Below are 16,206 nucleotides of genomic sequence, written 5' to 3'. Positions count from 1 at the left end.
CTTTATTTTAAAAAATAGATAGGAAGCATGGTTGGAGTTGCATTTTTCCAATTCATCCTTAAAAGTTGTCTAAGAAGGTGATTTAAGAAGTTTATTGTAGATCCTCTAAGGCATATGTTATGCTTTAAGAATGGTGATGGTCTACACTCGAATTAAGGTGGTGAGAAAAATGAGGGGGTCTAAAGTGGCCGTAGGAATAAAAAAAAGTAGGAAGAGGGCCTAAACCCAAACTGGCTGAAAAGTCGAAAGCGGAGGCCCAAATAAAGTTGCGGCTCATCTCATGGGCTATTTTATTTTAAACATCCATCTTCACTGCTCACTTTTCCGACGGAGCTTTTTTCCCCTTTGGTTAACAGTAACCATCCACGTTACCTTATCTTTGCTGGCACTGCTTTGGCATATGGGGTTTTAGGCTATTAGTTGCCGCTGGGCTGGGGTTTGGTTTCTGATGCCAAGCTCATCTCATCTGTGTCAAAATAGGAAAGAAAGAAGACGAAGGAACATCATCATATACTTACCAGGTTAGTCAGCTTTTTCTTGTTATTTTTCTTCTTCAATTCCCTTTCTTACAGAGATGGAATGAATTGATTGGATATGTACCATGTGAATTGTAATGGAGACGACTGACTGAGGACAGAAGAGAGAACTCTCTGAATGAATTAAACTTGTGTTTTGTCTGCCGTATAAGTATATGCATTTTGATTCTCTAGCTGCCATTTACTGTGTGAACCATTACATTACTAGTTACTAGTTACCAATTGTTTGCTTTTTCAGATATCTGCAAGTAATTGTGTGTTAAAATGGCTCTACAACATACCCTGAGGCTTCCATATCTCTTCTCGTCACCAAAACAGAACAAATTCATAATACCCCTTTCATTAGCTTCTTTAGGTCCTCAGTCTCAAGACATTCGAGCTAATGAAAACAGAATATGGGTGAAGAACACCAGTGTACCAACACATGGTGGTGGTAGCTCCAAAGTAACTAGATTGTATGCTTCTAAAACTGTTGAGAAGGTCGGCTCCGATGAAGAAAAGGGAGAGCCGTTTAAGCCGTTTAATGACTCTGATGAGGAGGACGAACCTTGTTTAGGTGACAAAGATGATCCCTATTTGATGGGTTCTGAAGAGAGACGCGAGTGGAGAAGCAAAATTAGACAAGTTTTAGATACCAACCCTGATGTTGAGGAGGAGTTAGACCCTACTGAAAGGACGAAGAAGGTGCAACAACTTCTGGCCAATTATCCTCTTGTTGTGGAGGAGGATGATCCAGAATGGCCTGACGACGCAGATGGGCGGGGTTTCAAATTGGATCAATTCTTTGACAAGATTACTATCAAGAATAATACGGCAAGAAAGGATGACAATGATAATGATGATAGCGACAATGAAATAGTGTGGCAGGATGATAATTACATTCGTCCCATTAAAGATGTAGTAACTGCAGAATGGGAAGAGGCTGTTTTCAAGGACATCAGCCCTTTAATCATTCTTGTACATAATCGCTATAAAAGGTTTGCTTTTCCTTTTTCTTCTTCTTTTTTATTTATTTCTTGCTATGTTACCTTATCCTTGTTAACATTTATGATTTCAGCACCTTGTTTCCAGATTATAGTTCTTTATTACGAATTTAGGATATTCAAAGGCCTCCAACCAACCAATCGTTGTTGATGTCATGTGACAGTTCCAATCCTGGACACTGCCCAATTTGGAACTCTTTCATGACACTGTATTTATGTTATATTTGCTATGAGAAAATTGTTTATCATATTTTTCTTATTAGAAAATTTTCCTTCTTCAGACCAAAAGAAAATGAAAAGATTCGGAATGAACTGGAGAAGGCTGTACACATCATATGGAACTGCAAGCTACCTTCACCAAGAGTAAGGCTACAGCCTACCGTATGATTTCTTTAGTACCTTTTCCCCCTTTATTGGTCATTATTGCTAATATTTGTTTTTCGTATTTAACAGTGTATTGCAGTTGATGCTGTTACTGAGCATGATTTGGTATCTGCTCTCAAAGTGTCTGTCTTCCCCGAGATCATCTTCACTAAGGCTGGGAAGATTTTATATCGTGAGAAAGGTAATTTTTATTTAGAGAATGTGCATCTGATTCTTGCCTCTGATTTGCAGCACGTTTTCAGCTCTTTTTTTTAATCTGTTCAGCAATTCGAAGTGGAGATGAGTTGTCAAAAGTGATGGCCTTCTTTTACTACGGAGCAGCCAGACCACCTTGTTTGAATGGCATTGGAGATAGGCAGGAACCGATTCCATATGTCTCTGCCAATGTCCAACCATGATATTGTGATGAATAGTTTGTACTTTGCATGGGGTTGGTGCTAAACTGTAATATTCCAGGGTGGTTGGTAAATTCTTCCTCCTTACAGTTATTAAGGCTAAGCCACATAGTTTGGAACTTCTATAATATTTTATTACAGGAAATAGCATTGTGTGTCAATATATCTCACATATTACAAATTCATATTTAGTCTTACACCACAAATTTAAGGATTTGGACCCTAATACCCTGTGATGGAAGTGATTTAGTTTTGCTATGAGTATAGCAACCGCACAGACACACACATATGTACCACATTATTTTGAATTGTGAGAGCTTTGAGTTTAGGCTCTTTTAAAACATAATTCATCACTCATTGTGAACACCGCAACAACAGAAGGCTTTGTGGTAATGAAAGCGGAAGGCAAACAGCTGGTACGGGTTTGAGCCATCAAACTTGCACTCAGCCACACCTACAGTTCGTTTCTTTGTGTTGCCTCCAAATACAGTGAGGCATTTTCCTGTACTGTGAGAGACCCAGAAGCGGAACTCGCGGTGATTTAGTTTCTTGGGTGGATTAAATGATTTCCAGTCAGCCTCTGCCAAGTTTTTTAGCAAGCTCAACAACCGAAGGCTAACCTTCCCATGCTTGTCCACAGTGAGGTAAGTTTGTCCACCTGAACATTTGTCCATGTAGTTGCTAAACCTGGGGAGCACACAACGAAAAAGAGCATATGCTTAATGGAATTTTCAGTCACAATGGAGTGTCATCTATCTAGTTTGATATTAAAGTCGTTTGGTATAGTATTACAGCCTGAGATCAAATCACTTTCATTAGGTATGGGAATGTACAGAGAAAAGAAAGTGCTACCAGGTTGAGAGCCTCCTTAAGGCATTAGGTAATCGTTTATCTATATATTATAATCCCATGCTCTTCTTTTGTTCAATTTTTTTTTTCGGCCTTAGTTTCAGAGAACACATTAAGCGCAAAAATAGGATCACTCACCTGTGATAACCAGAAGCTGAACCAGAAGTAGATTTCCAGCCAAAATAAGCATTTAGTTTTGCTGATTGGCCACCTTTGATATCTGGCACTGAGTAGATTCCTTTGTCATTCATGTCCACATAGTCAGACTGTAAAGCACCAGCAATAAGAGTGTCATCAAATGCTGTCATATGGGGGTAGGCTTCACTTGCAGGGCATTTACTTGAATCACATTTGGAGCACTGGCTGCAAAGCCGCTTACTCTTCAAATCTGGGGCATCATTTGCTGCATAGGCATTAGTTATTACGAGGACGAGAAGCAGACAGAAAGAAAGGCAATGCCAATGCCTATCCATGCCCATGCTTGTAGGCTTGTAGCTTGTGTTACTTGCCTCCCTTTCTCTCACTCTCTATCTTTCTATAGATAAGAATTGTTGGTAATTCCTGAGAAGAGATTGACATGGTTATATACGCTTTCTTGTTCTTGATGTTATCAGATCCCTTTGTATTAATATGATTAATGGAATTTAACTTGCGGATTCCTTATGTTGTCAAGACAATAGCTGGTGATAGGTTGGCCTTTTTTCTTAGTGGTCGTTGTGAAAACTGGACACCAAGTTTTGTTTGCATTCCTTGTTCTGTTTGCACCCTGATTTTCTCCAAAAGAAGGAAAGTTGGGCACAAATGAAATTCTATATCTTCACAGTAGATTCTTTTCTTTCTTTTCCCATCCCCATTAGTGAATATATATATATATTGGGCAAATGGGGTGGCCGGCTGATCATTCTCATTCTCATGGCAGGCTCAATAATTTAATGACATAAATTAACCTGTTAACATTGTTTGACATTTTACTGTCCAAGAAAGTACAGTGTTCGGACATACACATGCATACGATGCTTTCCTATGATCGGCCTATTAGACCTCCGCACCTCTGCGACTGACTTTTTGTAAGAGTGCTTTGATGTTCTGTTAGTCATATTTGGACTTGTTGATGCTTAAAAATGATCTGACACTTCTGGGCGCAATTTAGTGATGTTGTCAGTTTCGGTCTAGCATGAGCTTTGGTAGAGCATCTGCAAGACAAGCGCTCGGTAAGCTCTTTGGCACCGGTGTGGTACCGGCCGAAGGCTCTCCAATACTTAATTTAGGATAAGTATGGAGAAAATAGTAATCTGGACAGAGTAATGACAGGATTGCCGTTTGTTGCAGTTACCTTCTTTTTGGGACTTACGCCCTTTTTTTTTATATAGAATTCGAGAGGTGTGCATTTTGAGTGAAACTTCGATATGGGACTGTGGACATTGTCTGAGGAGGCTCCACGTGTACTTGTGAGAAACACCTAAATGGAATGAGTCTTTTGTCGCAATTGGCAATCATGGGTGCCCAGGGCTCTTCCTGACGATGGTGCTCATGTAAGACGCAGTTGACCGCGGCTTTTTAGTGGGTCATCTTCTTGGATCTCTTCTTTCCACGTGTGGTCTTCTGATTGTTCGGTCAAATACGGTGTAAATAGGGCTGAACTTTGCTTTTTTTTAAAAAAAACAACATGATACTTATATTTTTATGATACATACATAATTTATAAGAGTAATTGTTCTATATATACGTATCATATAATTGACCGTGTAAAATAAGACTTTAAAGTAGTCATTCTACACTACTTTTTTCTTTTTGTCTCACTTTACAAATGCAATTTCTAATAGCACCCCCTCCTAATAAAATGAAACTAAAAAAATAAAAATATAGGAGAGGTGCGTAATGATTAGTTTGGCAAATTTATATATTTATTTTTGTACAGTCTTACATCTTGTCTTTTTGACATATTATATACCACACTCAAATTCACCTCTTATGTATTCATACCTCCTACTTATAATTTTGGTGCTTGTGTCATTTTAGTCTTCTATTTGATTCATTTAGCAATCCCCAAGTTTATTGAAGAAAAAAATATATATCTTGGAACGACAATCTAATATCATTGCCTTGCCTCCTTTAATGAATCCAAGTTTTGATAATCAGTTGATGATTATGAATGTGTATTCCATCCTCCAACTCCCATTCCTACCAACCACTAAAAGCTCAAAGTTTATTCTCAAGTATATTCTCCTGTAAGGGAGGGGAATGATACTGGGCATATTCCTTTATATATATATATATATATATATATATATATATATATATAACATAATAATAATAATTCGTGTACGATACTGGTGGTATGGTAGGGTATGGTATCTGACTTGAACCCTTCTCGGATAATATATCAGTTGAGAAGTAGAACTTGAATCCACTGAAAGCTCAAAGTTTGGTAAAATACAGTTGCAGGTTTGCAGCAGTGAATATGTTTGTTTATGGTCATCTACTTATTCTGCTTCAATATTTTTGTACAATTAATATATGACATAATGATTAGATGACCATCAACAAACACATTCATGATATATCTATATGCTTGCAATGCAATCTCAGATCTCTGTTTGTGCTGGTGGTCTTACATTCCTTCTCCCAGTCTCAGAGTTTGTTTAAGTTTTGGATGAATCAATTCATGTCTTTCTTCTTATATAAATTCCTGCTGCCTTTTTTTTCTGTTTTTCTTTTTCTTTTTCTTTTTCCTTCCAATAGAAATCCAAAACTCCTTGATTTTGTTTTTCCTTCTCTCAACAACAAAACCTTTGCTTGATATATTCAGTACCATATCTGCATTCGACCATTGACTGACCAAAGATTGCCAATTTCCAGTTTCTAGAGTCATATGAAACGAGTTTAATTTGTATGGATGGATTAATGTTCCATCATCATAATTCATAATTCATAATTGATGACCGGCCAGGCTTCATCAATAATTAATTAATAAATTTCTGTGATCAAGTGATCAGCTGTGTAAGACTGGAATATCAATCACCTTACAATATGTAATGTAAGGTCCACATTTAACAGATAACCATCCTACAAAGTTAGAAATAAAATAAAAAATCCTAATTAAGCTTGGTGTCTGATTCATTATTGGAGGCAGGCAGGCCTGAGGCCAGCATCACAACATTTCTTATAGATTTGCATTTGGCAGATGGAGAAATTATAAAAGCAGAGAAACAGAGGCAATGGAGGAACAGAGTGCAGAGGTATTAATTACAAGACAACATTAAGTTAACTATGCTAGATAATCAAAATATTATCTATTAATTGTAGTGCAGGCAGGTGGTATACGTTGTTAATCAGCTCTTAGCGAGGCACCACACCACAAGTCATGCATGAGAAGATTCGTCGATGGCTCCGAAACCGGACAAGTTGCTTTGGAGGAGCAGAAACAGAAACAGAAACAGATTTGTGTCGTCGGTGTTGAATTACTTGACCATTGATTATGTTGTTTGTGGACGATGATGACTTGTGCTCCACGGGGGCAGATACTGTAGAAAACCCACCATTGTTGTTTACATTAAATATGGTGTCGAGACTTAGACGACGATGATGATCATGAAGAGTGGAAGAAGCAGCAGCAGGAGGTGGTGGCACATAGACGTAATTAGTTTGATTAGGATCAATGTAGAAGTCGGCAATGTTGTAATTAGTTTGAGCTGCTGATGCTGATGATGCGAGGCTGCTGTATTGGCGGCGAGTTCTGTTCCTCTTCATTGCCTTGTACACCATTGGAATCAGACCTTCCATTGATTGATCTTAATTAATGATGAAGATATATTACCAAGCAGAGCAGCAAGAATTTGCAATATATACATTATAAAATATATATATATATATATATATATATAAATTTGATGATGCAGTTGAATGATGGCTGATGAAATGATGCATGTCAAAAACTAACCAAATGACCAATAAGGACCAAACCAACAAAAAGGCTGGGTGGCTGGCAAGGGGAGACTTTCGTTTATAATTGAATAGTAGAATAACTTTTTCTTCCTTGTTATATATATATATATATATATATATATTATTCTTTTCTTGTTCTAACAAGGGACATCAACACACACCATTGGAATGGACTGGAATGCAAGTCCAACACGCCATTTTTTTTTTTTTGACTTTAACTAACAGGGAAACTAATCAAATGCCGCCCCCTACCTCCACCAGCCAAACTAATAATATCATCCAATCCAATCCAATTCAAAGTCTCATAGTGTGACTCAGCATATGCAAAATCAATCTTGAAATTCGATTAAATAAGAAACACATTACGCACGCTTCGTCATCATCTTCATCTTCTTGTTTATTTTTGGGTTTTATCTAAGTATAAATGAAATAAAGAATTGCAATTAAGAAGCATATCTGGTTTTTGCTTACTTGGTCAAGCTTTGCTAAGGATTGTCCAACCATTTGGCATATGTCATTTGACATTTGGCCCATGGCCATGTCAAATTAAAATTCAAAGCTTATCTACTTGCCCAGTTCCTCCGACCTTTGCCAATGATCGCCAGTTAGATTTCTTCTCTGGATGGATCCTTATCAAAATCTATCAGCAACTGCAAGAAATAGACACAAACTTAAAAACTTAAAAACTCAGTCACACACACCCACACACACACACACCAGCTTTTCAACTTTCTAGCTGAGCTAGTCCACTATACCATTACTGTCCATCCATGCACATGGGACATTCCCTCTACTCTAATCACTTCACCTGTTTATGTAATGATCATAATAATTAATGAGTTCGATTAATTCTAGCCTAAGTCAAAATTAATCATCCTTCGCATATAGTAAATACCATATACCAAATCTAGCAGGCAGCAGCAGCCGTACGTCTTAAATTAATGTTGAGTGAAGCAGCTGAACCGAGTCGGCAATGCATGGTTGGTGGAATGAATATTTTACAAAGTGGTGTCCCTTCTCTTGGCCTCCTCGTTCACCTAATCCTCTTGGAAAATTTCTATGAGCTTCAATTCATTAATATACAAAAATATGAGCTACAAAATGCATACTACTAGGTCAATGGAGTTTAGCTGCGGTGGTTTGGCAGCATCTTTCCCCCCAACTGGCACCCGGGTTCGAAACTCCATACGTAACCAAAAATAATAATGCATACTATTAGGAAGATTATTAGTTAGTTCGTCTCTTCCTAAATACATTAACATCGTTGTTCAAGTTACCCTTTTCTTTTTTCACTTTAGAAAAAGGGAATTTGACCCTCCAGGTGCTTATTAATATTAGGTGTCTACTTTTGTTCTTTTCTTTCATTTTTCACATTTAATCTTGTTCATGGCATTAACTAATCTATTCCCAACTAATGATCTATAAAATGTCCAATCTGCACCTAAAATATTTATATATTCTTCCAATTTGCGATATGTTATTCTAAACAGAGTTTTCGTCCAACATTCTAGGGGTAGGCTAACTTACAAGAAGTTCCCTCTTATGCCTACCGGTTCAGGGTACCAACCAAGGGGCAGAATCAAATTTATGACTGGAACCCCATATCACAAGTCAACTGCTTCCTCATACTGGTATTATGGCATTTTCACCAGTTACAATGACTTTCAATCCGCATTTGAGGTATCCATGCTCACCCACCTCTTATTACTGCCAAATGAATAATGATGTGGGTAAATTCGTTCACATGACAACGGAGATAGAAGTTCCTTGTTCCTATCCTTGACAGACTGCTGAAGAGTTTATGTAACAATTCTTAAGTTTCCTAAAAAACCTTACACATGCATTTCATGTAAAATATCTCAATTGAATGGGAATTTATATGATACACAACTGAAACTAAACTATGGAAAGAATAGGATACAACAGTGGTCCTTTAACGGGGTGAAAAAAAAAACCACTTTGGATCAAGGATTGCCAGACTTGCTCTAATATGATTGCAAGACTAACTAATTATACATGGAACAACTCGTTCTTGTAGCACAGAGTCCAATCTGAATCCCCTGAAGCAAGCAGGCCACCTCCATCAGTGCTTATGGACTCAGCACACACGCATGATGACTGAGAAGGAAAGCCTTCTTCAACTTTCCCCGCTCCTGCTTCATCATCCAACAGTTCACCCGATCGAGAATTATAACTTAAAATCTGATCTTTCCCAACATTGATATTGAGTTCAGGACTCTGACAAGTTTTTTTTAAGCGATCACTGCTGCAGCCATTGATATCTTCCTCTTCGTCTGACAAACACCTGCAGCAATCATATTCATCCATATCGTAGATACGACTCACTGACCCTTCTCTCCATGATATCCTCATCTCGGATTGTGACACATTTTCTGGTGTAGAGTTGGAAAGCCAGGAAGCCCGATCATCCAAAACTTTCTGAAATCGACTGATTGAATTGCAAGTTGTAGTTAGACAATCAAACTGGAAACTTGAATCAATCTGATCCTCAACTAATACATTACTGTTTGGGGACAAGCTTGCCATCCGAATAGCTTCAGCCACTGAACTGAGTTCAGAATCAAAGTAGTGTTTCCTTTGATTGTCCATACTTGAGTGTGATTGAGGAGTACGAATAACATTTTCACTACCCAGTGAAACCATAGAGAATGGAGAATTATCGCCGCCATAATCATAATGGTATTTTCTTTCGTCTTTCAAGGTTAGAGCCTCGCAACCAGGTGTGCAAGGGGGAGACGACAAAACAGGATCGGTATTTAAGGGCTCTAACACTTCTTGATAGCTTGGAGAAATTGAAGTACTCCTCCGGCTACAGTTAGTAGTACTTCCCATATTAGCATTGTTGCATACATCTAAAGAAAATCCATGATGACCTGAGGTTGAAAATGGAGAATAAAGATTGACAGACTCTACAGAATTCTGAAAACTTTTTTCAGAATGCTCCTTGTGATCCTCATCCTCCTCATTACACGGTGATAACAGCCAATGCATTGAAGCTTCAGTAGGTAAAGGAACCATGGGAGCATCAAAATTGCCAAAAACTCCTTTTCCAGTTTCATCATCATCACCATCGTCAGCATCATCCTCAAAACTGCCTAAAGCCTTCCCTTTACTGAAACCTGAATCATTCTCTTCTACATTGAGAATTCCTCTAGGTCTGCACTTCCTCTTGTCAGTGATCCCAGAAAGAACATGGCCAGTAGCATAACAAGCACGTGTGGCTGTTGACACCGCAGACGATCCACATTGTATCTCTGGAGATACAGAGGCCTGAACTGGTGGAGTTCTACTATCACTTTTGCTAGAATTCTGTTGCAAATCCTCATCCTTAACAGTTTTGGAGTCCAAACCCAACCCTGTCACTATCTTACTCAAAGGTGTAAAATTTTCATCAATACCACATGATTTGAGCTCAGTGGGCTGACCGGGATTACCAACCACCCTGACAATATCTTCCACCACAGACCCAGATTCGAACTTACCCCGGGAATTTCCATTTGAGTTTAAAACTGAGCAAGTTTTCATCTTTTGTCCATTTCTAGAACTGGGTTTGTTCCCAGACTGCCACTGGTACAAACAAGAAGAATTATTCTTAAATTTGTGCGCATTCCGGGATGTGAGTTTCTCTGGGTTTTCCAAAGCATTGCATTTGGACCGGTTGTCCTTAGATTTTAATGGCCTTGAAGGCTTTACAACAGGAGCCGATTTAGGGGTTTTGGACAGTATTTTAGGCCTACAAATAGGAGTTTTTGAATTAGAAGAAGAAGAAGAATGAGAGAGAAAGAACCTGAGGCAACCTCGAGGGGCTTCGACAGAGATAGAAGAAGAAGCCTCGCTGCCATTGTTGCTACTGCTAATGGTGCTGCTGGTATTGAGATCCTGTAATGGATTTCGAGGGCTCTGCTCCTTTTTCTTCTTCTTCTTGTTCGCCGTTACCGGTGCCGGAGACGGAAACGGAGCTGGAGAGGGTTTCTTGGCGATTTTTGACGACAACGATCGGTTCATAGCGTATGAAGGCCTCACTCTGCGTGTGTGTGAGTGAGTGTTAAGCAAGGGAAACAGCAGATCTGAAAAGGAAATGATTTCAAAATCTAACGGAGGGAGAGAGGGTAAGGGGGGGAAGGTCATCATTGTTTTATCAACATACCCATTATTTTCAGATATATTTTCTGAAATGCCATCAGTTCTCAAGTGGGGCCGTGGTCCCTCATAGCCGTTCATAGCTAGCAAAACGAGAGCATATGGGATCAGTGTCAGCTTTTGTGCGGTTTGTTTGTTTGTTTGTTTTAGCTTTTTATTTTAGGAGGGGACAACTGCAGCAGTGCGGTTGTTTTAGAATAATAAAAACTTTTTCTCAGTCTCTCTCACACTCACAGTTTCTTTTTCTTTTTTTTTTCCAACTCACATTTTCTTTTCTGGTACAAATAATCAATCAATCAAACAGTGCATCATCTTCATCTTCATCAGCGGGCCCGGCCAGAGGCAGAGGCAGTAGCAGCGAGCGAGAGTCCTTAGTAGTAGTTAAGTCTTTTTTTTCCTTTTGACTGTTTGACAGTCGTCGACAATGGCAGTGACTGAACCCAAGAAGATCATCATTGACACCGACCCTGGCATCGGTAATAATTCCTTCACATTTTCACTTTCTTGCAAATCCTATCTCATAATAATCTCATCTTTCTTCCAACACTATTCCAATTCTGGAACTTTATTACCAACATCTATAAATTAATTCAAGCTTCAAGCTTTCATGGATTGCCGTGGCCCCTGCTCCATGTTGCCATGTAGGTACTAATGGATTCGTCAGATTTCAATTAAGTGGATCAATGCTCGTGCTGCTTCTCCCTAATTAATTAATCAGCATCTGGAATTTTTTTTAATTAATCAGTAAAGGAGCCAACTTTGGCTATCTCCACTTCGGTCACCACCAAGAATACCTTTCCAATTTGCTTGCGATTGAACTAATATCAATCCGGGTATTGAATAGGCCTAGGGCATCCATGATCCATCCCTGGGAAATTTTCAAGTTGGTATGCCAATGCCACCAATTTCACTTCTTTTCTTTTCTTAAAACAACTTCTTATAAAAGATCAAGATTCTGATAAATCTAGGACTTTTCTTCATAATCACTTGGGACTCAGGAACCCAATGCTGCTGCAGAGCCGTCCATTTCTGCTTCAGGCCAATGCATTTTCCTGTGCAATTTTACATTATTGGCAACCAAATGGAGGATTCTGCTTTTGTGTATGTTTTTAGTAATACCGTTGCGTTATGCATGCAGATGATGCCATGGCCATCTTTGTGGCATTACAATCCCCGGAGGTGGAAGTGATTGGACTTACTACTATATATGGAAACGTTTATACGACTCTGGCCACAAGAAATGCCTTGCATTTGGTACACTTACTGCCCGTTTGTGTTTTGTTCTGCGTACTATATGTTGACCTTCATCTCCTTTTCCTTGTATATTCTAGGCATTGGATTAGGCATTTCATTCATTGTTTTCGTTGCTCATTAAAAAATAATTATACCCTGTCTTTTTGTTTTCGTATTTGGTTTAGTTGGAGGTTGCAGGGAGAACTGATATTCCTGTGGCTGAAGGATCTCATGTCACAATAACTGTAAGTTCTCATCCTATTTGGTTTTCTTCACTTATCAATAAATTAATCTATTAGTGGTTCTTCAAGTTTGTATATATGTTCCGTCAGTTTCATAACTTCTACCAGAGATTTTCTTCTTGTCTTCCTCCTATTGTTCTGTGTCCCGACCTCTTTTTTTCTTTTTATAGTGTCTTCATTTTTAATGTGCTCCTGTGTGATAAAAGTTAAAACCAGCACTGAATGGTGATTATAAATTAGTTAACTCGTCTGTTTTTATTTATTTATATTTTTATGGTTTTTAACAAACAATGATATTTACCAGTTAGAAAGTCTGACATGTCCTTTAATAAGAAATTGTACATAGGAAGCCAATTGGAAATGCATCTATAAACCAATTTGAAAATTTTTCTTATATATTGACTAAAATATAGTTACACACACACGGCGTAGTGCTACCCTACTGACATGTGGTTAGTTTCTTGATGGTAATCTACCTGTATGTGTATCATTTATGCACATTGTGTAAATGAATGAAGGGATAACCTGAGATCACTGCAGATTTAGTAAGAAATTTCCTATCCATTTCCTTTGGCAGCTGTTTTTCAGCTTTATTTCTTGCATTAAAATCACTTACCAACTGAGCCTCAATTAGCAAGCCTTACTATGTTCTTGCTTATAGACAAGCTGAAGTATGGTTAAAATCCATAACTCATCAATCATTTCATCTTTTCCATGAAAAGAAAGGAACAAAACTTCGTATTGCCGATTTTGTTCATGGTGCGGATGGACTTGGCAACCAAAATTTCCCCCCACCAAAAGGAAAGCCAATTGAACAGTCAGCAGCAGCTTTTCTGGTTGAACAAGCAAACCTTTACCCTGGAAAAGTCACTGTGGTAGCATTGGGCCCACTTACAAATATTGCACTGGTCAGATTCTTGATGCATTGCATGCTTTTGTGTTGTGACAATTATTCTTAATCTTTTGTAACAGAGTATCCATTGATACAGGCTACTCAACTAGAACCTGCATTTGCAAAGAACATTGGGCAGATTGTTCTTCTTGGGGGTGCTTTTGCAGTCAATGGGAATGTGAATCCAGCAGCAGAGGCCAACGTAAGCTGCTTAAACTATATACATATATTTACACACACATTTCAGATTCAAAATTTTCAAGACTTCAGCTCGAGTTTATGCATGTAACTAGCTTTGAAACTAGCTTTGAATTCAGTTTATTATCTGTCCAGTTCCTGCTTACTTATTGGGTTTATTTGTTATTGTGGAATACCATTAGTTCCAAATCAGCTACAACCTTTTCATTTTTCTATTGTATATCAGCCAGACTAATATTTTGATTGGGCTTATTCATCTCCCACCTGAACTTAAGCTTTGGAAGTTTCTATGGCAATATCTTCAAGATCTACTTAAATAGATGTTGATAATAATGTCCTTGGATGCAATCCGTGAACAGATATTTGGGGATCCAGATGCTGCAGATATAGTATTTACAAGTGGAGCAGATATTTTGGGTGTGGGGATAAATGTTACCCATCAAGTTGTATTGACAGGTACTATATTGGGAAATTTTTATTCTACATTGTTATTGATGTTTGATGAAAAACATACATACTTATCAAAGAAATGCCTTCTAATAATACATATACTCCATATTTGTGATCTCAAAGTAGTATCCTACAAATTCATTGTAGAGCCTAACTCTGCGTGTCTTCTAAATGTAATAAACTTTTTGCTTCTTTTATTGTCCTATAAATTGTATCCTGAAAAACCTATTTTTCTTACCCATGGGCCATGACCATCTGCATTAATATCCTCGGAGGTTTTTATTCAATTTTTGAATCATTGGACCAATCATTATATGTTGTCCTCCTCAAGAAACAGATTTCTCATAGGTACTGTTTCTTGTAGCAGTATCAAAGAAGCTATCTGAACTCAACATGCCATATCCCAAATAATAGGTGGTGCTGGACAATGTCTTTAAGAAGCCATGTTTGTTTTTATGTTTCTTTTACCTATTTTTGAAATGAAGTAATACTAATACTAAGATCTGATTTCTGAAAAGCGTAGCCTTTGTGAACACTTTTGTCACAGAGGCTTTAGGAGTTCAATTAGCCTTCATGCAAAAACTTCCACACAATCTACTTCCTTTTTTAGTTCATCAGGAAATCTTAAAATACAATTGTTGGACTCCTGTTGTGTGCCAAATCGGTAATTTATCTGGAAACTGTGGTGGCATTTATGAAATCAGTATGTTTGAAATGGCCAGTGGATAAATAAAATTCTTGTATGAAAACTTCATGCTTGATTGTAATTATTACATAAATCATCATGCTTTCTGCATGATATTTTACTTTCATTCTGACCCATGAAGATGCTGATCGGGAAAAGTTGGCAAGGTCAAATGGAAAATTTGCTCAGTACTTGTGCAAAATTTTAGATGTGTACTTCTCCTACCATCGTGATGCCTATAGCACAAAAGGTTAGTTTACTGAAGTGTTGATGCATCTCAAAGCAGTGGAATAACGATGATTGTAGACGTTATATTGATCGTGGATTTAATCTTGGTGTAGGAGTTTACCTTCATGATCCCACAACACTTCTTGCAGCTGTTAATCCTTCACTCATCACTTACACAGAGGGTGTTGTTAGAGTACAGACAAACGGCATCACAAGAGGACTCACAATTTTGTACAACAAACAGAAAAGGTAGGGGGCCCTTCTTTACCACGATGAGATGTCAAAAAGCACAGATGATACAGTACTTTTAAGAAGTTTTTAATTCAAAAAGGCAAAAGATGAAAACTTTTAGAATTCTTCTGCATGCATGGAATGGAATGCTTGTTCGCTGTTGATAATGGAAATATTGAGTTCATGGCAGATTTGCATGTGTTGTTAGAAGACCCCACCCGAGTTCCAATAATAATGTAGTTTTGATGGAGTCGTGATCTCTTTTTTACTTTGGTTAGGTTTGGTGAAGTGACGGAGTGGTCTGATAAACCCACGGTGAAGGTTGCAGTGACGGTTGATGCTCCCGCAGTAGTCAACTTGATTATGGAACGCCTCATGGACTCTTGATGAATTGAACAAGTGCTGATGAAATTAATGCACCTTGATGATTGAACAAATGTTGGCATCCATTTCATTTTCTTTACAGGAAAACAAACAAACATGGTTGATCATGCTCACGGCATCTGGTTTTGGATGTTGCCTGCTGCTGCTGCATTGCATATAATACATTACCATCTTCATGTGCACAATAATAATAACCATTTACAGAGAATAAAATTGTTTGTTTGTATTGTAGTCTCTTCTGGGGTGAGGGTGGCAATAATCAATGATGATTGATGTGGTAACAGTTTTGTTGTGGCAACTTGCAAGCATTGTATATTTTATTGATGATTATTATGGCAATTAAAATTGTTTTCACTTTTTTTCTTCTTCCTTTGCAAATTGCAATTAATAATGATGAGGTTGGTTGGTTC

At 38.0% G+C, this 16,206-nt stretch overlaps 5 protein-coding genes across 5 annotated transcripts; 2 read left to right on the top strand and 3 right to left on the bottom strand.

Moving 5' to 3' along the window:
- The first annotated feature begins 320 nt into the window (after positions 1-320).
- Positions 321-2,483, top strand: LOC117636200 (thioredoxin-like fold domain-containing protein MRL7L, chloroplastic). The gene is made up of 5 exons (XM_034370704.1): positions 321-521; positions 775-1,513; positions 1,801-1,882; positions 1,973-2,084; positions 2,168-2,483. The coding sequence occupies exons 2-5, from the start codon at positions 801-803 to the stop codon at positions 2,299-2,301; spliced, it is 1,041 nt and encodes a 346-aa protein (XP_034226595.1). The 5' UTR covers positions 321-521; positions 775-800; the 3' UTR covers positions 2,302-2,483.
- Positions 2,484-2,543: 60 nt separating this feature from the next.
- Positions 2,544-3,626, bottom strand: LOC117635552. The gene is made up of 2 exons (XM_034369854.1): positions 3,286-3,626; positions 2,544-2,985 (listed from the first exon to the last, which is right to left on the bottom strand). The coding sequence occupies exons 1-2, from the start codon at positions 3,624-3,626 to the stop codon at positions 2,649-2,651; spliced, it is 678 nt and encodes a 225-aa protein (XP_034225745.1). The 3' UTR covers positions 2,544-2,648.
- A 2,533-nt stretch (positions 3,627-6,159) lies between these two features.
- Positions 6,160-7,179, bottom strand: LOC117633734. Its single transcript, XM_034367466.1, has one exon. It carries the CDS (start codon positions 6,928-6,930, stop codon positions 6,487-6,489), a length of 444 nt encoding a protein of 147 aa, XP_034223357.1. The 5' UTR covers positions 6,931-7,179; the 3' UTR covers positions 6,160-6,486.
- A 1,731-nt stretch (positions 7,180-8,910) lies between these two features.
- Positions 8,911-11,196, bottom strand: LOC117633732. The gene has a single exon (XM_034367463.1). The coding sequence runs from the start codon at positions 11,116-11,118 to the stop codon at positions 9,103-9,105; it is 2,016 nt and encodes a 671-aa protein (XP_034223354.1). The 5' UTR covers positions 11,119-11,196; the 3' UTR covers positions 8,911-9,102.
- LOC117633733 (probable uridine nucleosidase 2) lies at positions 11,177-16,148 on the top strand. The gene is made up of 9 exons (XM_034367464.1): positions 11,177-11,729; positions 12,392-12,507; positions 12,672-12,731; positions 13,451-13,636; positions 13,718-13,822; positions 14,178-14,274; positions 15,096-15,203; positions 15,295-15,430; positions 15,691-16,148. The coding sequence occupies exons 1-9, from the start codon at positions 11,678-11,680 to the stop codon at positions 15,797-15,799; spliced, it is 969 nt and encodes a 322-aa protein (XP_034223355.1). The 5' UTR covers positions 11,177-11,677; the 3' UTR covers positions 15,800-16,148.
- Positions 16,149-16,206: the final 58 nt, after the last annotated feature.

Source organism: Prunus dulcis, chromosome 7 (assembly GCF_902201215.1).
Source record: "Prunus dulcis chromosome 7, ALMONDv2, whole genome shotgun sequence".
Classification (NCBI taxonomy): Eukaryota; Viridiplantae; Streptophyta; class Magnoliopsida; order Rosales; family Rosaceae; genus Prunus; species Prunus dulcis.
The sequence above is the reverse complement of the archived record's forward strand: the minus strand, read 5'-3'. Positions and strand labels throughout refer to the sequence as shown.

Coding starts and splice junctions, on each gene's coding strand:
- LOC117633732 (XM_034367463.1), bottom strand. CDS start 11,118: ATGAACCGATCGTTGTCGTCAAAAATCGCCAAGAAACCCTCTCCAGCT.
- LOC117633734 (XM_034367466.1), bottom strand. CDS start 6,930: ATGGAAGGTCTGATTCCAATGGTGTACAAGGCAATGAAGAGGAACAGA.
- LOC117635552 (XM_034369854.1), bottom strand. CDS start 3,626: ATGGGCATGGATAGGCATTGGCATTGCCTTTCTTTCTGTCTGCTTCTC. Junction 2,986..3,285: donor TCAGCTTCTGGTTATCACAG/GTGAGTGATCCT, acceptor TGTGCTCCCCAG/GTTTAGCAACTACATGGACA.
- LOC117633733 (XM_034367464.1), top strand. CDS start 11,678: ATGGCAGTGACTGAACCCAAGAAGATCATCATTGACACCGACCCTGGC. Junction 13,823..14,177: donor ATCCAGCAGCAGAGGCCAAC/GTAAGCTGCTTA, acceptor ATCCGTGAACAG/ATATTTGGGGATCCAGATGC. Junction 14,275..15,095: donor CCATCAAGTTGTATTGACAG/GTACTATATTGG, acceptor TGACCCATGAAG/ATGCTGATCGGGAAAAGTTG.
- LOC117636200 (XM_034370704.1), top strand. CDS start 801: ATGGCTCTACAACATACCCTGAGGCTTCCATATCTCTTCTCGTCACCA. Junction 1,514..1,800: donor GTACATAATCGCTATAAAAG/GTTTGCTTTTCC, acceptor TTCCTTCTTCAG/ACCAAAAGAAAATGAAAAGA. Junction 1,883..1,972: donor GCAAGCTACCTTCACCAAGA/GTAAGGCTACAG, acceptor CGTATTTAACAG/TGTATTGCAGTTGATGCTGT.